The sequence below is a fragment of the Chlorocebus sabaeus genome, chromosome 16 (assembly GCF_047675955.1).
Source record: "Chlorocebus sabaeus isolate Y175 chromosome 16, mChlSab1.0.hap1, whole genome shotgun sequence".
Classification (NCBI taxonomy): Eukaryota; Metazoa; Chordata; class Mammalia; order Primates; family Cercopithecidae; genus Chlorocebus; species Chlorocebus sabaeus.
Window position 1 is genome coordinate 5,054,916 of NC_132919.1, and position 25,113 is coordinate 5,080,028.

The window sequence follows — 25,113 nt, forward strand, 5'->3', positions numbered from 1 at the left end:
GTGGGTGCCTATAATCCCAGCTACTTGGGAGGCTGAGGCAGGAGAATTGCTTGAACCCAGGAGGTGGAGGTTGCAGTGAGCTGAGATGGCACCAATGCACTCCAGCCTGGGCGACAGAGCAAGACTCCGTCTCAAAAAAAAAAAAAAACAGAGAGAGACAAGAAGGAGGGGGGACTTGCCCAGCATTGACAGTGTCCTGAGTCTCTGCCCTTATGTGGAGAGATTTGGCAGGTGTGACATCTCACCAGCTCTACAGGAAATGCAGATGTCTCAGTCATACTGGTACAGAGTGGAGGGGCAAGAGTGGAAGTGAACAGGCAGTTCTCAACAGTAAAAAGCAGAAGGATTCCTCCCCACTTACTCATACATTTTTTCTTCATCTGCTTGCTTGTTTTTCAAGGGCTTGGCAATTTCCCATTTCTTGCCTAAGAGAAGGAAAAGCATGTTCATTGAAGAAGAATTAGCAAAAGTTGTGATTTTCGAATTGACCCCAGAAAAAACACACTTAGGGACACAGAGTTAATAAATGATAGAACTGGACTTTGAATCCAGACTGTCTGACCACAGAGCCTCTGCACTAACCCAGTGAGGGCGGGCACAGTGTGGGTGGTGTCTATTTCCTCTATGCCTGGCACTTAGGTGGCACTTAGAAATGTTAGTCGAATGAATAATCAAAAGTGTGGTTGGGAGGAAATCAGATAAAGCCTCGGAAAAGCAGTTTGTATCCTGTAATGTGCTGGACATATAAGTTGTCATAAATTATAACCTGCTTGTTAATAGGAGTGGTTGAGGATAAAAAGAAAGGAGGTAAAGTTTTAGTTCAGGGTCATTCTTTTGTCCATATTTGAGAATGGAAACTTTTTTTTTTTTCCCACAGACAGAGTCTTGCTCTTGTTGCCCAGGCTGGAGTGCAGTGGCGCAATCTAGGCTCACTGCAACCTCTGCTCCCCGGGTTCAAGCGATTCTCCTGCCTCAGCCTCCAGAGTAGCTGAGATTACAGGTGCCCATCACCACACCTGGCTAATTTTTGTATTTTTAGCAGAGACGGGGCAGGGGGTTTCACCATGTTGGCCAGGCTGGTCTCGAACTCCCGACCTCAAGTGATCCACCCGCCTCGGCCTCCCAAAGTGCTGGGATTACAGGTGTGAGCCACTGCACCTGGTGGGAATGAAAACTTTTAAGAAGGCAAAAGGAGGCCAGGCACTGTGGCTCACACCTGTAATCCCAGCACTTTGGGATGCCAAGGCTGGAGGATCACTTGAGGTCAGGAGTTCAGGACCAACCTGGCCAACATGGTGAAACCCTGTGTCTACTAAAAATTCAAAAATTATCCAGGCATGATGGCATACGCCTGTAATCCCACCTGCTGAAGAGAATGAGGCAGGAGAATCACCTGAACCTAGGAGGTGGAGGTTGCAGTGAGCCCAGATCACACTACTGCACTGCATCCTGGATGACAGAGACTCCATCTGAAAAAAAAAAAAAGGGCAAAGGACAGAGGACTGTAGGGTCTCAGAATACACTTTTTGTATTAAAAAAATTAATTACGATAGAGGAGAAAGAACACTGAATGGAAGCCCAGCAGGCCTGAGTTCTGGTCCCAACTCTGCCACCCATTCTTATGGCACCTCAGTGAAGCTCTCATCTTCCTTTGAACCTTAATTTTCTTTTTTTTTTTTTTTTTTTTTTGAGACGGAGTCTGGCTCTGTCGCCGGGGCTGGAGTGCAGTGGCCAGATCTCAGCTCACTGCAAGCTCCGCCTCCCGGGTTTTACGCCATTCTCCTGCCTCAGCCTCCCGAGTGGCTGGGACTACAGGCACCTGCCACCTCACCCGGCTAGTTTTTTTTTGTATTTTTTAGTAGAGACGGGGTTTCACCGTGTTAGCCAGGATGGTCTCGATCTCCTGACCTTGTGATCCGCCCGTTTCGGCCTCCCAAAGTGCTGGGATTACAGGCTTGAGCCACCGCGCCCGGCCTGAACCTTAATTTTCTTATCTCTAAAGAGAGATTGAGAAGAATGACAGGAAGATTTCACTTCTTGTCTATCTGTGACCTGCCAGCACTGAGCTGGGCTGAGCAGGAATCTGGAGGCTGTGACCAGATACAGTGAGTGGATAGTGGCTTCATCATTGAGGGATGCCAGTCCAGGGTGCCCCAGGGAAGGTGGCTGTACCTCTCAGTGTGCTTACCATCCCTAGGTATACTCCCTGCTTAGGTCATTGTTGTTGTTGTTGTTGTTATTATTATTTTGAGATGGACTCTCGCTCTGTCGCCCGGGCTGGAGTGCAGTAACACCGTGTCAGCTCACTGCAACCTCTGCCTCCCGTGTTCAAGCGATTCTCCCACCTCAGCCTCCTGAGTAGCTGGGATTACAGACACCCACCGTCACGCCCGGCTAATTTTTGTATTTTCAGTGGAGATGGGGTTTTGCAATGTTGGCAGGCTGGTCTTGAACTCCTGACCTTAAGTGAGCCGTCTACCTTGGCCTCCCAAAGTGCTGGGATTACAGGCATGAGCCACTGTGCCCGGCCAGGTTGTTATTTAAAGGGATGAGATGTCAAGATAACACACCATTGAATCAAGGCTTTCATGTTTCTGGAGATGAACAGGAAAGTGGAAACCCCACTTACAGATAATCTAAAGTTAGTGTTAATCCCCAGACCACTTATTTATGTCTGAGGGTACCAAGAGGTTTCTGGTCTAGGTAATACCAGAAGATTCAGAGTATGGTCTCAGAGAAGGCAATCATAGTGGCCAAACATGTTGGCTGTGGGTTGAGTCCATATTTTATTACTCAAGAAAGTTTTTTTTTTTTTTTTTTTTTTGAGACAGTCTCACTCTTGTTTCCCAGGCTGGAGTGCAGTGGCGCGATCTCGGCTCACTGCAAGCTCCGCCTCCTAGGTTCACGCCATTCTCCTGCCTCAGCCTCCTCAGTAGCTGGGACTACAGGCGCCCGCCACCACGCCCGGCTAATGTTTTTGTATTTTTAGTAGAGACGGGGTTTCACCGTGTTAGCCAGGATGGTCTCGATCTCCTGACCTCATGATCTGCCTGCCTCGGCCTCCCAAAGTGCTGAGATTACAGGCGTGAGCCGCCGCGCCTGGCCGACAGTTCTTAATATTCCATATACTTGTGTTCTCTCAAGATGCTGTGATCAGTAGCCACATAGGAAAGAAAAAGCCCTTGAGCATACTGTGCCTTAAAACAGATTCTGCTTTCACCGGATGATTAGGGCTGGAAGGGCTCTTGGAGATTAGTTGACATCCCTCCTTTCACTACGCGGATGAGGAAACTGAGGCCTAGAGACATAATGTAGTGGCAGGGCTAGGACTCAAACCCAGAATGCAAGATGCTTAATCCAAAATTCAGCTCATTCAGGCCCAGGATTGATTTGCTTGCCCTAAAGGATCAGTGCGCTACTGCACTGATAACCACCGGGCTCCTCCCTCCACCTGCCCAGGTAAGATGGCCATTACCTTGTCGAAGCTGCCACTTACAGACACAATACAGGATGAGGCCCAGGCCCACAGAGACAACGATGATGGCCACAGCTAAGATGATCCAAAAATTGTTCCTCCACCAACTCATTGCAGTGGAATCCTGAGAAGAATGGAGAGACAAGAATGAGGCATGAATGAAAGATATCCTGGGGTGGGGTGGGGTGGGGCAGTTATCTACTGTGTTTTTGTTTTTGGTTTTTTTTTTGAGTCGAAGTCTTACTCTGTCACCCAGGCTGGAGTGCAGTGACATGATCTCAGCTCTCAGATCATTACAACCTCCACCTCCTGGGTTCAAGTGATTCTCCTGCCTCAGCCTGCAGAGTAACTGGGACTACAGGCACCTGCCACCACACCCAGCTAATTTTTGTATTTTTAGTAGAGACGGGGTTTCACCATGTTGGCCTGGCTGGTCTCGAAATCCTGACCTCAGGTGATCCACCTGACTTGGCCTCTCAAAGTGCTGGGATTACAGGCATGAGCCACAGCGCCCAGCTAATCTACTGTGTTGTGTAGAGATGCAGACATCTGCTTAGGAATCAGGTGCTGGTTCACAGCCATACCCTACTGATTAACACCTGGGGAACCTCAGGCATGTCACTCGACCTGTAAGCCTCATCTGTAATATGGGGATGATACCTCCTACTTCAATACGGTTTGTGAGGACTGGAGATCAAGCATGGATCTACTGGGCCCTCTAGAAATGGTAGACATCATCACTGCTCTTTCAGACATGCAGCAGGAGGGGGAAGGTGCCATTTAAAGCAATAATTGACTGCAGGTTTTTTTTGTTTTTTTGTTTGTTTGTTTTTAAGCAGTCTTGCTGTGTTGCCCAGGGTGGAGTGCAGTGGCGCAATCTCAGCTCACTGCAACCTCTGCCTCCCAAGCAATTCTCCTGCCTCAGCCTCCTGAGTAGCTGGGATTAAAGGTGTGCGCCATCACGCCTGACTAATTTTTGTATTTTTAGTAGAGGCGGGGTTTCACCATGTTGGCCAAGCTGGTCTCGAACTCCTGACCTCGTGATCTGCCTGCCTCGGCCTCCCAAAGTGCTAGGATTATAGGCATGAGCCACTGCGCCCAGCCAGTTGTTTTTAATCACAAGGACAAGTCAGATTTAATACATAGCAGGGGAGAGAAATTTTAAGAGCTCTTGTTTGAGGTGAGGGTTAGAAAAATAGCTGGATGGGTCTCTTTGAGTGAGATACGGTCAGAAGGGTAAAACTGAAGAGATAGGGGCAAATTGAGTTGATCTGCATGAGAGAGTTAACAGGCATTTGGGGGCTGGAAGCTGACAGACCAGAGAGGGGAAAAATCTTGGAAAAGGTTAGCAGCAGAGAGAGAGGTCAAGAAGAGAACACCAAGTCAGAGCCTGGTTAGGAAGCTCCCGCAGTGGCAAATAACCAAGGCATTTATAGGACAGTAATGCCTCATGTCCAGCTTTAAATTGCTACCTAGGTTATGCTGTGGTTTCACCTTTTGTTACCATCAAACCTCCAGTAAAACTGCATAACATGGCCGGGCGCAGTGGCTCACGCCTGTAATTCCGGCACTCTGGGAGGCTGAGGCAGGCAGATCACTTCAGGTCAGGAGTTCAAGACCAGCCTGGCCAACATGGCAAAACCCCATCTCTACTAAAAATACAAAAATTAGCTGGGTGTGGTGACTTGCACCTGTAGTCCCAGTTACTCGGGAGGCTGAGGCGGGAGAATTGCTTAAAGCCAGGAACGCTGAGGTTGCCGTGAGCCGAGATCACGCCACTACATTCCAGCCTGGACAACAGAGCAAGACTCCATCTCAAAACAAAAAGAAAGGCTGGGTGCAGTGGCTCACGCCTGTAATCTCAGCACTTTGGGAGGCTGAGGCGGGCAGATCACTTGAGGTCAGGAATTCGAAACCAGCTTGGCCATCATGGTGAAACCCCTTTTCTACTAAAAATACAAAAAATTAGCTGGGCATGGTGGTGCACGCCTGTAATCCCAGCTACTCAGGAGACAAAGAGGCAAGAGAATTGCTTGAACCCGGGAGACAGAGGTTGTGGTGAGCCGAGGTTGCGCCATTGCACTCCAGCCCGGGCAACAAGAGTGACTCCATCTCAAAAAAAACACCGATCTCAAAGAGAGAGAGTTGTGAGAACCCCAACTTTGAAGCTGGTTGCTCTCAAGTTCCAGAGGCCCAGACTTGCGACCAATGTCTGGGGAGTTGGGGGCAGCAGTCTTGGGGACTGAGCTGTGGGATCTGATGCTATCTCTGGGTCTATAGTGCTGGCATTGAATTGGAGAACACCCAGCTGGTGTTCACTGCTTGGTGTGTGGGAGAAAAAACCCGCACACGTTTGGTCACAGAAGCCCTTTTCTGTGTTGATGATTGTGGTGGTGTGTGAGAACAGAGGAAAAACACCGTTGGCAGAGTTTTCCTGAAACGATACTCTTTAGAGTGATAGAGATAAATACCAGGACCTGCGCATTCAAAGCTGTTGTATCTGGATTGTGACTGCGTGGAAGGAGGGGGCCGCGTGGAAGGAGGGGGCCGCGTGGAAGGAGGGGGCTGCGTGAAAGGATGAGGCGGGACGACAGGGACTGTTGCTTTTCGTTATAAACTCTCTGCATTACTGGATTTTTGCACTAGGTACATTTACTTTGATAACACTGAAAAGAAGAAATTCACCATGTAGTGTAGCCTCCAAGAAAAACTATTGCTTAGGTTTCAAGGTCAAGGAAATTTCATTCTCATCAGTTTCTCGGGAAAGAGGAAGTGGAATGATATTGTCAGAAAGTGAAACCCTGGGTCATTTTCAGAACTACTCAGAGTGATAAATATTTTTTGTCAGTTTTGTTCTTACAAATGAAATGGACTGCAGAGAGACACTTTTTTTTTCTTTTCTTTCTTTTTTTTTTTTTTTTTTTTTTGAGATGAGGTCTCGCTCTGTCCCCCAGGCTGGAGTGTGATGGCGCGATCTCGGCTCACTGCAACCTCCGCCTCCCTGGTTCAAGCGATTCTTCTGCCTCAGCCTCCCGAGTAGCTGTGATTACAGGTGTGTGCCACCATGCCCGGCTAATTTGTTTTGTATTTTTAGTAGAGACGGGGTTTCACCATGTTGGCCAGGCTGGTCTCGAACTCCTGACCTCAGGTGATCCACCTGCCTCGGCCTCCCAAAGTGTTGGGATTACAGGCGTGAGCCACCACGCCCGGCCGACACATTTTCAGCAGAACCAAGGAGAGCTTGCTTTTTGAGAGAGGGCAGCTGAGAGAGGGGACCTAAGAGAATCACATTCTAGTTCCAGTAGGAAGTCCTCTAGGCCACCAGGCTTTTTTAATGGCCAAGGTGCTTCCAGACAGGGGAAGCCCTGGGGAAGGATGACAGAGAGTATGGACAATGGGAAGATCACGATGGCTGCATGACCAAGTTCAGGCCCTGGGAAGGTATGGAAGCTGCATCCTACCTGTGCTAGCAGGCCTGGAGTTGTGGCCACAGAGGGCTGATAAGATTGTGAGTACAGGACTGCTGAGGGCTACTGAAGGATTACAAAGAAGTGTTTGCACTGGCTGAGTGCAGTGGCTCACGCTTGTAATCCTAGTACTTTGGAAGGCCAGGGCAGGTGGATCACTTGAGACCAGGAGTTCAAGATAGCTTGGGCGACACAGCAAGACCCTGTCTCTATACACACACACACAACACACAAACACACACTCACACGTAGCCGGGCGTGGTGTCATGCGCCCGTAGACCCAGCTACTCAGGAGGTTAAGCTCCTCCGCAGCTACTCAGGGGTTTCACCCTGCTGGCCAGGGTGGTCTTGAACTCCTGACCTCAAGTGATCCATCCTCCTCTGCCTCCCAAAGTGCTGGGATTACAGACTCCCAAAGTGCTGGGATTACAGACGTGAGCCACCGCCCCACCCAGAATGAACTTTCAAAAGGGAACAAGGGCCAGGCACGGTGGCTCAAGCCTGTAATCCTAGCACTTTGGGAGGCTGAGACGGGCGGATCACAAGGTCAGGAAATCGAGACCATCCTGGCTAACACGGTGAAACCCCGTCTCTACTAAAAAGTACAAAAAACTAGCCGGGCGAGGTGGCGGGCACCTGTAGTCCCAGCTACTTGGGAGGCTGAGGCAGGAGAATGGCGTGAACCCGGGAGGCGGAGCTTGCAGTGAGCTGAGATCGCGCCACTGCACTCCAGCCTGGGCGACCGAGCGAAACTGTCTCAAAAAAAAAAAAAAAAAAGGAACAAGGATTAGAGAAGGGAGTGACACCCAATAGAACCAGAACCGGAGAGAAGGGGCTTGGGGGCAGGAAGTTGAGAGCTCACACTTAAGTTTCCATTTCCTCTGAGTTGGGAGGCAAAATCAACAGCCTGGGGGCTGAGGTGGGAGGAGCTGGCTTGAGCAGAGCAGTCCAACAGCACACACCAACTCCTCCACCTTCCAGCCCAGCCCCCACTCCCCATTCCCATGGCGCTTTCTTCACGATTTCAGTTGATGGAGCCTTTCTTGTGAGGCTGTCCTTCCTCCTTGCCTGCTGCATCCCAAGAAGAGCTCCTCAGCTACATGAAGGGATGTCACTACCCCTGCAATATGTATATGTGAAATATGTTGGGTGTGGTAGCTCATGCCTGTAATCCCAGCACTTTGGGAGGCCGAGGCTCGCGGATCATGAGGTCAGGAATTCAAGACCAGCCTGGCCAACATGGTGAAACCCCGTCTCTACTAAAATACCAAAATTAGCCAGGCGTGGTGGTGGGTACCTGTAATCCCAGCTACTTGGGAGGCTGAGGCAGGAGAACTGTTTGACACTGGGAGGCGGAGGTTGTGCTGAGCCGAGATCGCGCCACTGCACTCCAGCCTGGGTGACAAAGCTAGACTCCTTCTCCAAAAAAAATTTAAAAAATAAAAAATAAGTTGGGCATTGTGGCATGCGCCTGTGGTCCCAGCTACATGGGAGGTTGAAGTGGAAGGATTGTTGGAGCCCAGGAAGTCGCGGCTGTAGTGAGCTGCAATCATGCCACTGCACTGGAGCCTGGGTGACAGAGCCAAATCTTGTCTCCAAAAAAAAAAAAAAAAAAAATGCATTGAGCACAGTGACTGACACCTATAATCTGAACACTTTTGGAGGCTGAGGCAGGAGGATCACTGAAGGCCAGGAGTTAGCAACCAGCCTGGGCAACATAGCAAGACCTTGTCTCTACAAAAAAATTTAAAAATTTGCCAGGCGAGGTGCTGCATGCCTATAGTACCAGCTACTCAAGAAGCTTAGGTGAGAGGATTGCTTGAGCCCAGGAGTGTGAGGCTGCATTGGGCCATGACTGTGCCACTGTACTCCAGCCTGAGTGACAGCGCAAGACCCTGTCAAAAAAAAAAAAAAAAAGGTGAAATGCATTTTTCTTCCAACTGAGCCTGTGACAGTGACAGTTGTCTCTTGGTGTATTTGTCCTCTTTGTTGATTTGTTCCTTGTCTGTCTCCCACACTGATGGGTAAGCACCATAAGAGCCGTAAGAGCCGAGGCTTTGCCTGTAATTACCACTGTGTGTCTAGAGCCTAGAACATCATCCAGGGCAGGACATTCCATACATATCTGTGAATATGTGAATGAATGGATGATGCCCCAGTCTCTTTCCCCTGCTATAGATGGACTTCCCCCCAGAGAATGCAGGCAGAAGTCACTTTGGGTCCAGTACCTGAAATTCCTGTGCTGTGCAGTCTAATTCCAAAGCCTCATCTGAACACATGCTGGCCTTTGGCTACTGGGGTCAAGAGGCTGGCTGGGAAGCAGTGGCCATACAATGCTGGGGAGGTGGAGTTCCAGCTTCCCCTTTGTTTCTCCCCATTCCTCTAGTTGTCCATGACATTTTCAAGGAACATGAGTGAGCCTGTTGCAGTTCTGGGTGGTTTCAGTGGAAAGGATTTGGCAAGACATTCCACAGGGAAGAGGGCGGGTGAGTGGGAGAGCAGCTGAAGGCAGTCACCACGTCAGCTTCACTTTCATTTCTCCAAGGGGCATTTCCAGGGCGTCAGGGACAGAAATCACAGTTTCCTTCACCAGGAAGTTCTGAGACTGTGGGTTTATTTAGCTTTTTTTTTTTTTTTTTTTTTGAGACGGAGTCTTGCTCTGTCGCCCAGGCTGGAGTGCAGTGGCCAGATCTCAGCTCACTGCAACCTTCACCTCCCGGATTCAAGCAATTCTCCTGTCTCAGCCTCCCAAGTAGCTGGGACTACAGTCACACACCACCACACCCAGCTAATTTTTATACTTTTAGTAGAGATGGGGTTTCACCATATTGGTCAGGCTGGACTCGAACTCCTGACCTCAGGTGATCCACCCGCCTTGGCCTCCCAAAGTGCTGGGATTACAGGCATGAGCCACAGTGTTCTGCCTATTTAGCATTTTTAAAATAAGATGTTCAGTAAGAAATATAGTTTACACTGTGAAAGGTATACACATATTCACATAAATGAAGCATTGAAGGGCCATAGGCTGGCCATAGAGGGAAACAAGTTCTCCTCCCCTCCCCTCCGTTTCTCCTCTCCTCTCCTCTCTCCTTTCTCCTCTCCTTTCTCTCCTCTCCTTTCTCCTCTCCTTTCTTCTCTCCTCTCCTTTTTCTCCTCTCCTCTCTCTTCTCCTTTTTCTCCTCTCCTTTCTCCTCTCCTTTCTCTTCTCCCCTCCTCTCCTCTCCCCTCCCCTCCTCCCCCTCCCCTCCCTTCCCCTCCTCTCCCCTCCTCTCCTCTCCTTTCTCTCCTCTCCTCTCCGCTCCTCTCCTCTCCTCTCCTCTCTCCTTTCTCCTCTCATTTCTTCTCTCCTCTCCTCTCCTCTCCTTTCTCTCCTCTCCTCTCCGCTCCTCTCCGCTCCTCTCTCCTTTCTCCTCTCCTTTCTTCTCTCCGCTCCTCTCTCCTTTCTCCTCTCCTTTCTTCTCTCCTCTCCTCTCCTTTCTTCTCTCCTCTCCTCTCCTTTCTCTCCTCTCCTCTCTCCTTTCTCCTCTCATTTCTTCTCTCCTCTCCTCTCCTCTCCTTTCTCTCCTCTCCACTCCTCTCCTCTCTCCTTTCTCCTCTCCTTTCTCCTCTCCTCTCCTTTTTCTCCTCTCCTCTCTCTTCTCCTTTTTCTCCTCTCCTTTCTCCTCTCCTTTCTCTTCTCCCCTCCTCTCTTCTCCCCTCCTCTCCTCTCCCCTCCCCTCCTCCCCCTCCCCTCCCCTCCCCTTCCCTCCCTTCCCCTTCCCTCCCCTCCTCTCCTCTCCTCTCCTTTACCTTCCTTTCCTTTTTGTAAAGACAACAAAATGTTGTAGATGCACAAAAAATGTTGCGTAGGCTGGTCTCAAACTCCGGGCCCCAAGTGATCCTCAGCCCCAGCCTCCCAAAGTACCAGGATTGCAGGCATGAGCCACTGCACCTGGCCAGGGGGAATACGTTTCCTGTTCCCACTTAGCTGTTGCACTTGGAATAAGACCCTTAACATCTCCTTGCAGGCTTCTGAAAAGCTTCCAAGAGATGATGCATGCAAAAGAGCTCTGTGCGCAGAAGATCACCAAGCATGAGGCATTATTAAGGGCAAACCAACCAAGTTCTATTTACAATCGCCAAGTGTCTTCTAAGAAGGGCAGCTACCCGACGAGGAGAATTCCCTATTCTCCCTGCAGAGGATCTCCAGGTCTGCAAAGCTGGCGGGGCTAGGAATGAAGTTTGCTGTAGGAAGTGGGGAATGTTAAATTCCTCTGGGTTATAGAGGGGGAGAATTTGGAGTTCTGGGAGGGAAGGTGATGAGAAGAAGGGATGGAAGGGTGAGAAGAAGGGGAGCCAGCAGGATGGTACAAAGGTGGGAGTGAACCCAACGGCTAGATTAGGCCTGCGGAACTTAACCTACTTTACTTGATTTTAGTCACTTGCTTCTAGTTGATCTTAAAACCTATATAGCTGCTGGGATCAGTGGCTCACACCTGTAATCCCAGCCCTTTGGGAGGCTGAGGCTGGAGGATCACTTGAGCCCAGGAGTTCAAGACCAGCCTAGGCAACACGGCAAGACCTTGTCTCTACTAAAAACAAACAAATAAACAAAAAACCAGATGTGGCGGCATGTGCCTGTAGTCCCAGATACTTAGGAGGCTGAGGTGGGAGGATGGCTTGACTCTAGGAGGTTGAGGCTGCAGTGAGCTGTGATCACCATCAGTGTACTCTAGCCTGGGTTACAGAGTGAGACCCTGTCTTTAAAAACAAACAAACAAACAAAACCTATATAGCTAAAAGTCATGTAGCTAAGCAATATTTAACTGGAATTCCACCAACTTCCTGCTGGATAACATCTCTGATGTATAGGTCATCATAGTAATGGTTGTTTAAGTTGTTTTCCAGGGGCTGGGCGTGGTGGCCCATGCCTGTAATCCCAGCACTTTGGGAGGCCAAGGTGGGCTGATCACCTGAGGTCAGGAGTTCAAGACCAGCCTGGCCAACACGGTGAAACCCCGTCTCTACTAAAAATACAAAAATTAGCCAGGCATGGTGGTGGGCGCCTGTAATCCCAGTCACTCGGAAGGCTGAGGGAGGAGAATCATTTGAACCCAGGAGGTGGAGGTCGCAGTGAGCCTCCAAGATCGCTCCATTGCACTCCAGCCTGAGTGACGAGAGTGAAACTCCGTCCCCCAGAAAAAAAAAAAGTTGTTTTTCAGGAACGTGCGGTCAGCTCTTATCCAGTTCAAGCCACTTATGACCATCAGTCCTTCAACTTGGTCTGTGAGAGTGTCCAGTAGGTGACGTTTGATGTCAGAGCACCAAAAACTCCATCCTCAGTCATGCTAATGCCACCATTTTGTGAACCTGCATCCTATGAAGAACCACGAAGCTTGACTAGGCTTGCACAGATCGCTGATGCCCTACTTTTCCTTGCCTCCAATCACCTTCCCTACACCTTAGGCCACCTGCTTCTTTGTCCCATCAACGTCTCTAAACCCCATCTTTGAGGAAGTCAGTTTGAGACCTATTTTCCCATCTCCTCACTTGGTTGCCTCATGAATAAACACATTCTCTGCTGCAAAACTGGTCATCTCGGCACGGTGGCTCCCACCTGTAATCCCAGCACTTTGGGAGGCTGAGGTGGGCAGATCACGAGGTCAAGAGATCGAGACCATCCTGGCTAACACGGTGAAACCCCGTCTCTACTAAAAAATACAAAAAAATCAGCCGGGCGTGGTGGTGGGCGCCTGTAGTCCCAGCTACCTGGGAGACTGAGGCAGGAGAATGGCGTGAACCTGGGAGGCGGAGGTTGCAGTGAGCCAAGATCGCACGACTGCACTCCAGCCTGGGTGACAGAGTAAGACTCCATCTCAAAAAAAAAAAAACCAAAAACAAAAAACTGGTCACCTCAGTGATTGGCTTACTGTGCGATGAGCAGAATGGGCCTCGTTTGGTAACAAGAGAAGAAACTGATAGAAAGTCCTCAGGGATGGGGTGCAAAGACATTTTCAGAGCAGGGCCCTGTTATGTTCCATGCATAGTTGTTTGCACTGGTGCGTTACAAGCCCCTCTGGTGGCCCCCCGCTTAGTCTTTGGTGAAGTCTGCTGCATCTGCCAGTGCTTTTGGGAGCAGATTTGTTCTGGGGGTGTGGGGAACTAAGAGGGGTGGAATAGAAACAGTGCAGTATAAACAGTTAAACCCACAGAGGCTGCAGGCCCATTGCTGACCATGGAAAAAGAGGTGGACTCCTCGGGAGTCCACAGAAGTCTTGGGGAGGGCTTTGGACTTCCGCAGGCCTAGAATAAGGGTTCAAACTAATCTCAGCCTAGATCTCAAGGGTCTGAGAGGCTGTAGAGAACACTTAGGCTGGTTGGCCTGAGCAGCTCTTGCCCCAGTTCACCTCTAATTCGCAGACTGTTGCCGTTCATGCTCAGTGAGGCCTTGTTCTCACTCGTCCTGCTCTCTTTTCTTTTTTTTTTTTTTGAGATGGAGTCTTGCTCTGTCGCCCAGGCTAGACTCCATTGGTGCAATATCGGCTCACTGCAACCCCTACTTCCCGGTTAAAGCCATTCTCCTGCGTTAGCCTCCTGAGTAGCTGGGATTACAGACACACATGCACCACCATACCTGGCTCATTTTTGTGTATTTTTAGTAGAGATGGGGTTTTGCCATGTTGGCCAGGCAGGTCTCAAACTCCTGACCTCAAGTGATCCACCTGCCTCGGCCTCCCAAAGTGCTGGGATTACAGGCATGAGCCACTGAGTCTGGCTCCAGTTGTCTTTCTCACTGATGTCAGCACCAGAAATGGTCATGTGGATAGTCACTGGCAACTTAAAACCCAAGTGTGCATGGGGAAGTGCAGGGCAGGGTCATTAAACGGAGTCCAGCCTCTCTTCTCCCTTTCTCTATCCTTTCACTTCTGGGAAAGACCGGAAACCTCACCTCATTCCTCTTTCTCCCATGGCCCCATCCCCACCCCACTTCAGCCCGTCAGCCTCCAAATGTAGTCCATTTTCACTGGTCCCTAGTCCCCAGCTGGCTCCCCACTGGCTGCCAAATACCAGTGTGACCCTGTCCTTTCCTTGCTTTAAGCCTCTCAGTAGTTTTTTTGTTTGTTTGTTTGTTTTTGTTTTTGAGATGGAGTCTTGCTTGCTCTGTCACCAGGCTGGAGTGCAGTGGCATAATCTTGGCTCACTGCAACCTACACCTCCCAGGCTCAAATGATTCTCCTGCCTCAGCCTCCCGAGTAGCTGCAACTATAGGCACCCGCCACCACGTCCAGCTAATTTTTGTATTTTTAGTAGAGACGGGATTTCACCATGTTGGCCAGGCTGGTCTCGATCTCTTGACCTTGTGATCTGCCCACCTTGGCCTCCCAAAGTGCTAGGATTACAGGAGTGAGCCACCGCGCCCCGCCTGCCTCTCAGTCATTATTTACCACTGAAGCAGAGTGAAGCCTCTGCTCTGCATTGCTTCACGGCCAAGACCTCGGGGACAAGTGGATACACAGGGCAGTGGGAGTGGATATGGCGAAGCCGAACCCAGGTCTCTTCCCGAAATAATTTTCTAGAGGGCAAAAGCAGATGGCTCCACCAAGAACTCACGCCAGCCCAACACACTTTGATCTCGAGGCCTCTGGAAGGGAAGGTGCCTAATGAGCTACTTAAAGCCAGAGATGCAATGACAGCGGTACCAAGACTGGAGGTGTTCCAGGTCTTTCATCCAAGAGCCCCAAGACATAGCCTAAATTCGCACCACTGTAATCTCAGCACTTTGGGAGCCTGAAGCAGGCAGATCACCTGAGGTCAGGAGTTCAAGAGCAGCCTGGCCAACACAGTGAAAACCCATCTCTACTAAAAATACAGAAATTAACCAGGTGTGGTGGGGCGTGCCTGTAATCCCAGCTATTCGGGAGGCTGAGGCAGGAGAATCGCTTGAACCCGGGAGGTGGTGATTGCAGTGAACTGAGATCGCGTCCCTGCCCTCCAGCCTGGGCAACAAGAGCAAATCTCCGTCTCAAAAATAGATAAATAAAATAAAATAAAAATAAATAAATTGACACAATCAGTGCCTTGCTCCCACCCCTACCTCCAGCACAGCACCATGACAGTCTTCTCACATATCAGTCCCAAAACACACTATCGGCATCCAGAGAGTGGGAATAACTCGTTACAGTTTACACCTCTCATTCCCAGTCATTATCTCATTTCAACCCGAGAGGTAGACTTCTTCATCTCCCCGACATACACACGAGGAAAAGGCCCAGAGAGGCGAAGCGATGCCTCAGGTCACTCAGCCAGTTACCGGCAGAGCAGATTCTTCAATGCAAGTTTTTCTCCAACCCTACCCAGCAGTCGTACCAGGGCCCCAGGCTGCAATCCCCTGGCCCGGTGCCCATCGGTGGCTCCCAGGGACACATGCCCTGATGCCAGTGCTGACAGATGTCTACTGGGAAGAGAGCAGGAAACTGTCCCTTGGAAAGCCGAGATGCTTACCTGAACTGTGAAGGTATCCGAGCGGCTAAGGAGACAGCAGTGGCCGGAGTGCTGCGGTTCAGGCACAGCTGGCGAGAGGCATTCCTCACTCACAGGCCCTCACCCACTGCTCAAGACAGTGAGCCTCATCCTGACCACTTCCCCTTTCTAGTCTACCCACGGGGGAGAGACCCAGGCGTCATCTGTAGGCAAGCATCCCTTTTCCAGGGAAGCTGATGACCCGCGGCTGTCCGGAAGCCAGAATCTTCTCACTGCCCTGTGTCGCTCCCGCAAGACCCACCAGAGGACCCTCGTGCGGGAGGGGGTCCTGGTGGGGGCCAGGGGCCAGGGTGGAGACCTGCCAGTGTGGGTGGGTGAGGTGCCCCCACAGACAAGTTTGCCCTGAGCATTCCTGGAGGTGGTAGCCTTAGTCTCAAGAAGAGCGACAGGACGCCGACTCCCACGCAGAGACAGATCCAGGTAAGAAACCAGCTCATGTGTGACAAACTCACCAGCTCACAATGAGGGTGACTCTTGAAAGCTCCTGTGCACCCTGGAACTGCTGAGACATCTTCTGCTTGGAGGAGGCAAGGGACAGGCTTCCTGTTTCTAAGGGCGTGTGAGTGGCGACATTGAGAAATGTGGCCAGTGGAGCATTTTGACGGAGTTGGGTTCCCTCCTGCAACACTGTGAGACAGAGACTCCCAGCGAGGCCCACGGCCCCTGAACATGGGGGATGGGGTGGGGAAACCAACAAACCATTTTGTTGAATTGGCTGCTTCTGACTCAAATGAGCAGTCACATTAGTAAAAATAGGCAAACGGATGTGTGTTGTGTCTGCCCAGAGCGAATGAGTTGTTGTCGATTTCAGTAATAATGATGATAACCTGATATGTCTGATAAATGTTTAACAAACACCTGGCTCTGGCCGGGCACGGTGGCTCACGCCAGCACTTTGGGAGGCCGAGGAGGGCGGATCACCTCCTCGGGTAGTTCGAGACCAGCCTGGCCAACATGGTAAAACCCCATCTCTACTAAAAATACAAAAATTAGCCAGGCGTTTTGGCGTGTGCCTGTAGTCCCAGCTACTCAGGAGGCTGAGGCAGGAGAATTGCTTGGACCCGTGAGGCGGAGGTTGCAGTGAGCTGAGATCACGCCACTGTGCTCCAGCCTGGACAACAGAGCAAGACTCCATCTCAAACAAAACAAAAACAAAACATCTGGCTCAGAAGATTCCTGATTTGCAGTGTTTACTAATTTCTTTGTTTTTTTCTTTTTTTCTTTTTTTTTTTTTTTGAGATGGAGTTTTGCTCTTCTTGCCAGGCTGGAGTACAATGGCTTGATCTCGGCTCACTGCAACCTCCAACTCCCAGGTTCAAGTGATTCTCCTGCCTCAGCCTCCCAAGTAGCTGGTTCTACAGGCGCCTGCCACCACGTCTGGCTAATTTTTGTATTTTTATTAGAGACAGGGTTTCGCCATGTTGGCCAAGCTGGTCTCGATCTTTCAACCTTGTGATCCGCCCTCCTCTGCCTCCCAAAGGGCTGGGATTACAGGGATGAGCCCCTGCACCTGGCCAAGGCCTGAACTCTTTCTTATTAGGCTCATCCAAAGTTTAGCTGCTAAAAAACCTTCCTAAAAGCCAATTTAAAATTCTCTGCTAGGCCAGATATAGTGGCTCACGCCTGAAATCCCAGCACTTTGGGAGGCCGAGGCAGGCGGATCACAAGGTCAGGAGTTTGAGACCAGCCTGGCCAATACAGTGAAATCCCGCCTCTACTAAAAATACAAAAATTAGTCAGGCGTGGTAGCAGGCACCTGTAGTCCCAGCTACTCAGGAGGCTGAGGCAGAAGAATCGCTTGAACCTGGGAGGCAGAGGTTGCAGTGAGCTGAGATTGAGCCACTGCACTCCAGCCTGGGCAACAGAGCAACACTCCGTCTCAAAATATAATAATAATAATTCTCTTCTGAAGGGTGAATAAATGCTTCTGTGGATTTTCCTAGGCTAACAAAGCTGTGACTTCTTGGTTTGTGTTTCATTTATTCATTCAATAAATCAATCAATAAATTGTGTTGCTAACCTTTAAGGACCCCAGTTCAGCTGTGTGATATAGTAAACTCTGTAACCCTATTCCCAACAATGCCTTTTGCACATCAAGTTCAAGGCTGAGGTGTCAGGTGATCAGAATTCCAGGCCTGGTTTGACAACTTTCTTTGTGAATCCTTCCCTTATCTGAGCCTCAGTTTCCTTGTTGTAAAATGAAAGAATACAATTGATAAACATGAAAGTGCTTCAGGGATTTTGCCATGAATTTTTTTTTTTTTTTTTTTTTTTGAGACAGAATCTCGCTCTGTCGCCCAGGCTGCAGTGCAGTGGCACAATCTCGGCTCACTGCAACCTCTGCCTCCCAGGGTCAAGCGATTCTCCTACTTCAGCCTCCGGAGTAGCTGGGATTACAGGTGCGTGCCACCATGCCCAGCTAATTTTTGTATTTTTAGTAGAGACAGGGTTTCACCATGCTGGCCTGTCTGGTCTCAAACTCCCGACCTCAAGCAATCTGCCCGCCTCGGCCTCCCAAAGTACTGAGATTACAGGCATGAGTCACCGCACCTGGCCTTCTTTTTCTTTGTTTTTAAAGACAGGATCTCACTCTGTGACCCTGACTGGAGTGCAGTGGTGCAATCACAGCTCACTGCAGCCTTGACCTCCTGGGCTCAATCAATCCTTCTGCCTCAGTTTCCTGAGTAGCTGGAACCACAGGCATGTGCCACCATGCCTGGCTAATTTTTGTATTTTTTTGTAGAGATGAGGTCTTGTTATGTTTTCCAGGTTGGTCTCAAACTCCTGGGCTCAAGCAATCCTCCTGTCTCAGCCTCCCAAAGTGTTAGAATTACAGGCATGAGCTACTGTACCTGGTCTATTCTAATTTTTAAAGGTTCAATAAAATTCTAATTCTCAATAACATTCTCTGTCTTTATCTCTCTCTCTCTCACACACACACAGTTATATATATATATAACATATAGTTAAATATATAGTTACATTTTCTTTTTTTTTTTTTTTTGAGACAGAGTCTGGCTCTGTCGCCCAGGCTGGAGCGCAGTGGCCGGATCTCAGCTCACTGCAAGCTCCGCCTCCCGGGTTTACGCCATTCTCCTGCCTCAGCCTCCTGAGTAGCTGGGACTACAGGCGCCCGCCACCTCGCCCGGCTAGTTTTTTGTATTTTTTAGTAGAGACAGGGTTTCACCGTGTTAGCCAGGATGGTCTCGATCTCCTGACCTCGTGATCCGCCCGTCTCGGCCTCCCAAAGTGCTGGGATTACAGGCTTGAGCTACCGCGCCCGGCCTATAGTTACATTTTCATTATCCATTCATCTGTTTGTAGACACTGAGGTTGTTTCCATGTCTTGGCTATTATGGAAAATGCTGCAATGGACATGGGAGTCAAACATCTTTTTCCATATCTTCAGTTTCAGCCTGTGTGTTTCCTTAAAGGGCAGCATATACATTATATCTACATAATGATGTTTTGGTCAGTGATGGACCGCATATTAAACGGTAGTCCCCTAAGATTATAATGAAATGAAAAAATTCATATCACCTAGTGATGTCATAGCCATTGTAACATCATAGCACAATTATTTTTCAAATGAACTTGTATAGCTTACATGTACAGTGTTTGTAAAGTCTACATCGTGTACAGTAATGTCCTAGACCTTCATATGCATCACTATTCACTCACTGACTCACCCAGGGCAACAGCCAGTCCTGAAAGCTCTATGGCAAATACCCCATACAGATATACAATGTTTTAAAAATCTTTTTATTTTTATTTTATTTTATTTTTGAGTTTCACTCTTGTTGCCCACGCTGGAGTCCAATGGTGCGATCTTAGCTCACTGCAACCTCCACTTCTCTGGTACAAGCAATTCTCCTGCCTCAGTCTCCCAGATTACAGGCACATGCCACCAAACCCAGCTAATTTTTCTTGTTTTGTGTTTGTTTTTGTTTTGGGACAGAGTTTCACTCTTGTTGAACATCTCCTTTTTAAATGTATTGTTTTCCTAATTTTGGTTGCGTTGTCTGTGTTCTGCTGTAGTTTGCTATGCTCCCTTAAAACAATTATTTTGAATTCCTTGTCAGGAAATATTTAGATCTCCACTTCTTTGGGGTTGGTTACTGTAAAATTATTGTGTTCCTTTCATGGTGTCATGCTTCCTCAGTTTTCATGTTGCTTAAAGTCTTACATTACTGTCTTTGTATTTACTTGAAGAAGTCACTTCTTCCTGTCTTTGATAACTGGCTTTGGGAGGAAAACACCTTCACCAGGTAACCAGGCTCAGGGATTCTGAGGCTATCTCGTACTTTTTCTATGGATGCACCCACTCCACTCCTCTTGTTCACTCTTGGGATGGGGGGGATTCTTAAGATGGTATACCTTCTGTTAATACTGCAAAGCCAGGCCAAGCACGGAGAGTCTCCCATTTGTTTTCCTTAGGGGCAGTGCCCTGAAATACTCATTTGTGTGCCTTCTCCCAATCCTGCGGTGTCAAGCGTGTTGAGTGCGTGTACTTGCAAACCATCTGTAAAGCCCTACACTTGCTGTCCAGGGTACACCTAGAGAGGTCCAGCCATGGGGTGGTGAGAGGGGTGAAGCACATAGAGTATTCGGGGTGCCCATGGGCCAGCTGGGGAGTCTACAGGTAAGGCATCCCAAGCAGCTTGTGGGCAGGCCCTTGATGGAGTCTGTGAAGCAGCTAGTAAGGTATGTGGCCCTTTGTTGAGTTTTATACTCTGATTGCTGTGAGTCTCTTGCCTCTGTTCCTTCCTCCACATTCTCCCAGCTACTCGTTCATGTGCATCCCTTCAGTATTCTGGGTGGAATGAAGAAGAGGGAGGACTCTTAGGAAGCATCCTGCACAGCTGGGGAAGCCGAGTGTTCACTCATTATACTTTTACGTTTCCCTGTGGGAGTTACTGTGGGCTGAGGGGGTCTGTAGTGTCACTGACCTGTACCACCTACGGGCAGGGGTGATGCAGTGAAACTGTTCTTTTTATTTTCTTCAATGTTCCTATGTTTAGATTTTTTGCTCTAATGGTGTTCTAGAATTTCTTCCCTGGACTCTCACAAAGGTACATTAATCCATGGATAGTTGTCAAAACCAGGGCACTGTGGAGGAGATGAGATGAATAGGAGTAGGAAACTCCTATTCCACCATCTGGGTCTCTCTGCCTTCTTTGTATTTACTGTTACAGACTGATCTCTCCAGCTGGAAAACTGGAGGACTGAACACTTTCTCAAGTACCACCTGAGTGGACAAAACATCAGCTACTTTTCCTCTGCTCTCATACCACAGTCAACACAGAAGACTTCCATGAAATGTGTGGAAACTTATCCCTACCAACAGGCAAGCGGTCAGTTCTACATTCAACAGCTTATGGGTGTCCTCCAATTCAATTTCGCCACTACCAACCTGGAGACAGCATCAGATCACACAGATTAAGGGCTCAGTCCCACAAGACTTCCTGTTACTTCTGACGCCAATCACAAGCACCAGGATGTTTTACCCATGCTTCTGACCTACTGGCTATAAATGGGGGTTCCCATGGCTTCCTCCTTGGGGTTGATTAATTTTCTACAGTGGCTCACAGAACTCAGGGAAATGCTTATTTATGCTTACCAGTCTATTGTAAAGGATATTACAAAGGATACAGATGAAATGTTGCACAGGAAAAGGTAAGGGGGAAGAGGGACAGAGAGCTTCCATGCCCTCCAAGGACGCACTGCCTTGCAGGAACCTCCACATGTTTGGCTCCCCAGAAACTCTCTAAACCCTGTCCTTTGTGGTTGGTATAGAGGCTTCATTATGTAGGCATGATTGACGAGACCATTGACCCACTGGTGATCAGTTTAATTTTCAGCCCCTTTCACCTCCTGGGAGGTGGAGCTGAATGTGCCAATCTTCTAATCCTTCTGGGTCTCTTCAGTGATCAGCACCCATCCTGTGAAGCCACATATGAGCTGCCAGTCATAAGTCAACTCATTAGCATACAAAAAGATGACACTTCAAAGAGTCTAAGGATTTTAGGAGTTGCATGCCAGGAAATGGGGACAAAGACCAACTGTATATTTCACAATATTACACCCTCCCAACCATGGCACCCAGCATATTCCTGAACACAGTAGGAAATACCTGATAGATACTCGTTGACTGAAAAAAGAAGCTGAGTCATCCACAGAGAGAGGTGAGTTGTGGCCAGGTGCGATGGCTCATGCCTGTAATCCCAGCACTTTGGGAGGCTGAGGCAGGTGGATCACCTGAGGTCAGGAGTTCGAGACCAGCCTGACCAACACGGAGAAACCCTGTCTCTACTAAAAATACAAAAGTAGCCGGGCATAGTGGGGCATGCCTGTAATTCCAGCTACTCAGGAGGCTGAGACAAGAGAATCACTTGAACCCCGGAGGCAGAGGTTGCGGTGACCTGAGATCAAGCCATTGCACTCCAGCCTGGGTAACAGGAGGAAAACTCCATCTCAAAAAAAAAAAAAAGTGAGTTGCATACACAAAGGAGGCAACTTCATTCTACCAAACTTGAGCACCTACTTTACCAGGCCATGTGCTGGACAGTGCAAGAATTCAAGAAAAGAATCCGACTCAGCATCTGCCCTCAAGAAAGTCCTGCAAGGTGTAGGAGGAAGTTGAAGCCATAATATGACGCAGGCTAAATACAGTGACCTTCAATTTGTGCCAGACCCTATGCAAGTAGAGACTGAGAACTGGGCAAGTCATTCATGGGCAGAGCACATGCTCTACAGGACAGAAGGCACATAAGTTATTACTATGCAAAGTGATGAATGCTAGTGCTGTGGAAGCGCAAAAGTGGGAGAGAAGAAAGGGTCCGAGTGGTAGCATTTGAACTGGGCCTTGAAGGATGTGTAGGAGCTCACCAAGTGGAGAGAATGTGGACAGACACAAAGCAGCCATAGTGTTTGGAGAGAAACAGATGGTTGCATGGCTGATCAAGAGTGAATGTATTGGGCAGTCAGAGGCCTGAGAGCAAAGTTTAGGGACACACACTAGAGCATCTGGATCTGCCCACTTCCTTGCTGTCTACATTCTTCCCCCACTCTACCATTTGTCTTTCCACCACAAGAGGAGGGCAGGAAGTTGGGGCCGTTGTGTTCTTTCTGCGCATCTGAAATGCCATCTGCTGGTCTGGGCAGCTAAAGAGGTCCCTGAGGGCCCTAGATTAGCAGTTGGACCAGAGCGGGTCAAGGAGAATGAGGGGCACCCTCTAGTGGTCATCTGTGGTGCTTTCTCCTTCTCGGGATTCTGGTCCTTCTGACCTCCCGAGGGATGGCTGGACACACAAGATGTTCACCTCTTTTTTTTTTTTTTTTTTTGAGACAGAGTCTCACTCTGTCACCCAGGCTGGAGTGCAGTGGCGCGATCTCTGCCTCCCGGGTTCACACCATTCTCCTGCCTCAGCCTCCTGAGTAGCTGGGACTACAGGCGCCCGCCACCATGCGCGGCTAATTCTTTGTATTTTTAATAGAGACAGGGTTTCACCATGTTAGCTAGGATGGTCTCAATCTCCTGACCTCATGATCCCCCACCTCGGCCTCCCAAAGTGCTGGGATTACAGGCGTGAGCCACCGCACCCGACGATGTTCACCTCTTAAAGCTATAAAGACCATCAGGCTAGAGGACACTCTGAAGGGGTTCTAGTCCACCCCTCATCCCATGACTCAACGTTTTTGTCAACATCCGGGTGGCACCCAGCTTCTGCCGTTTTGTTTCTTCTGTTTCTTCTCAGTCATCCAAGCCATGTGTAAAGTGAGGGTGTTATTCTTTGTACCACTCACAAGTGTCAATTAATCCCCATCATGAGAAAAAAACTGAAGAAAGGGAAATCATAAAATAGAACATTAATAGATTTTATTACCGTTTTTAAGAAGGCTTTTTTTTTTTTTTTTTTTTTAAGAGTTTCGCTTTTATTGCCCAGGCTGGAGTTCTATGGCGCGATCTCAGCTCACTGCAACCTCCGCCTCCTGGGTTCAGGCAATTCTCCTACCTCAGCCCCCCGAGTAGCTGGGATTACAGGCATGCGCCACCACACCTGGCTAATTTTGTACTTTTAGTAGAGACAGGGTTTCTCCATGTTGGTCAGGCTGGTCTCGAACTCCCGACATCAGGAGATCTGTCCACCTTGGCCTCCCAAAGTCCTGGGATTACAGGTGTGAGCCACTGTGCCCAGCACAAGAACTCATCTTTAAAGAGCTCTGAGAGCAGTATGGGTGGCCAAAGCACTCAGGTGGAACCGGAAGTCATCACTAAGCGACCGTGGCTGCTTTGTTTGTCCCTAACAATAGCCAAGCAGGTGTTGCAGCTCCTCTGTCTCCCACCCCGGCCCCCACGACATTGAGGTAGGGTCTTTCCAGTTCAGATGTAAAAAGGCAAGTGTATAAGTATTTGGGGGTGTAGCAGGAGGCAGCCGTCTCTTGTGTATGAAGGGAGTCCCGGCCCACTTCTCCCCATTTCTGGAGGTAAAGATTCCCGTGGAAGTTACTTGGAGCATTGGGCCCCTAATCCCCAGAACCCATGAATATGTTATTTTACATGGTGAAAGGGACTTTGCAGATACGACTAAGGATTTTGAAGTGGGGAAGTCATGTTGGATTATCCACATGGACCCCGTGTAATCACAAGGTCCTTCTGAGACGGATGCAGGAGAGTCAGGGTCAGTGGCAAGGGACGTGCTGGCTGAGGCGAGAGACTGGGGAGATCCGAAGAAGGGCTCTCGAGCCAAGAAATGCAGGCCGTCTCGAGGAGCTGGTCAGGGCTGGGCAATGGCTTTTCCCCTGGGATAGGGATGGGGAGACAGCAGTGATTTCAGTTCTCAGCCTTGAACCTTCTCTCTTCTTCGTTCCCAAACATGAGTCCACTAGCCCCATTACCACTCAGCTGACTGGGAACCACATCAACCACAACTCTTGTGATTTACCAGTTGTAATACTTAAGCATTTTCTGTGGCCTGGCAATTTATTTATTTATTTATTCATTGATTTTTGAGATGGTCTCACCCTGTCACTCAGGCTGGAATGCAGTGGTGCAGTCATGGCCCAATGCAGCCTCAAACTCCTGGGCTCAAGTGATCCTCTCACCCAAGCCTCCCAAGTAGCTGGGACCATCGGCATGCACCGCCACGCCTGGCTAATTTTTAAATTTTTTGTAGAGATGGGGGTCTCGCTACATTTCCTAAGCTAGTCTCAAACTCCTGGCCTCAAGAGATTTTACTGCCTCAGCCTCCCAAAATGCTGGGATTACAGACATGGGCCACTGTGCCTGGCCTGGCAATTTAACCCAACTCAGTCATCTCCCCTCTGGATGTTCTCCCCATGACCTACTTTTCAGTGGTTTTAAAATATGCTCATACATTTTTTGAGACTCCTCTCATTGAGCCGTGGGAATCTATGTCCCCTCTACTCGAAAGTGGGCTGGTGTGACTCACTTATAAACCACAGAATGTAGGGGAAGGAAAGCTGCTTAACTTTTGAGGATAAAAAATTGTGCAGCTTTGGGAGAGGCGTGGTGGCTCACGCCTGTAATTCCAGCACTTTGCGAGGCCAAGGCGGGTGGATCATGAGGTCACGAGTTCAAGACCAGCATGGCCAATGGAAGGTCCTCTGAATGAGGACCATGGTTGAGCC

At 49.2% G+C, this 25,113-nt stretch overlaps 1 protein-coding gene across 1 annotated transcript in view; it reads right to left on the reverse strand.

Annotated features, from left to right (window-relative positions):
- SCIMP (SLP adaptor and CSK interacting membrane protein) overlaps positions 1 to 18,371 on the reverse strand; it is a 28,854-nt gene extending 10,483 nt beyond the window's left edge. The window contains exons 1-3 of the mRNA XM_073004620.1: positions 15,915 to 18,371; positions 3,476 to 3,599; positions 362 to 425 (exon numbers count right to left, since the gene is read on the reverse strand). Of these exons, the coding sequence (XP_072860721.1) occupies positions 362 to 425; positions 3,476 to 3,599; positions 15,915 to 16,133 (407 nt within the window). The 5' untranslated portion in view covers positions 16,134 to 18,371. The remainder of the gene's footprint in view (positions 1 to 361; positions 426 to 3,475; positions 3,600 to 15,914) is intronic.
- Positions 18,372 to 25,113: the final 6,742 nt, after the last annotated feature.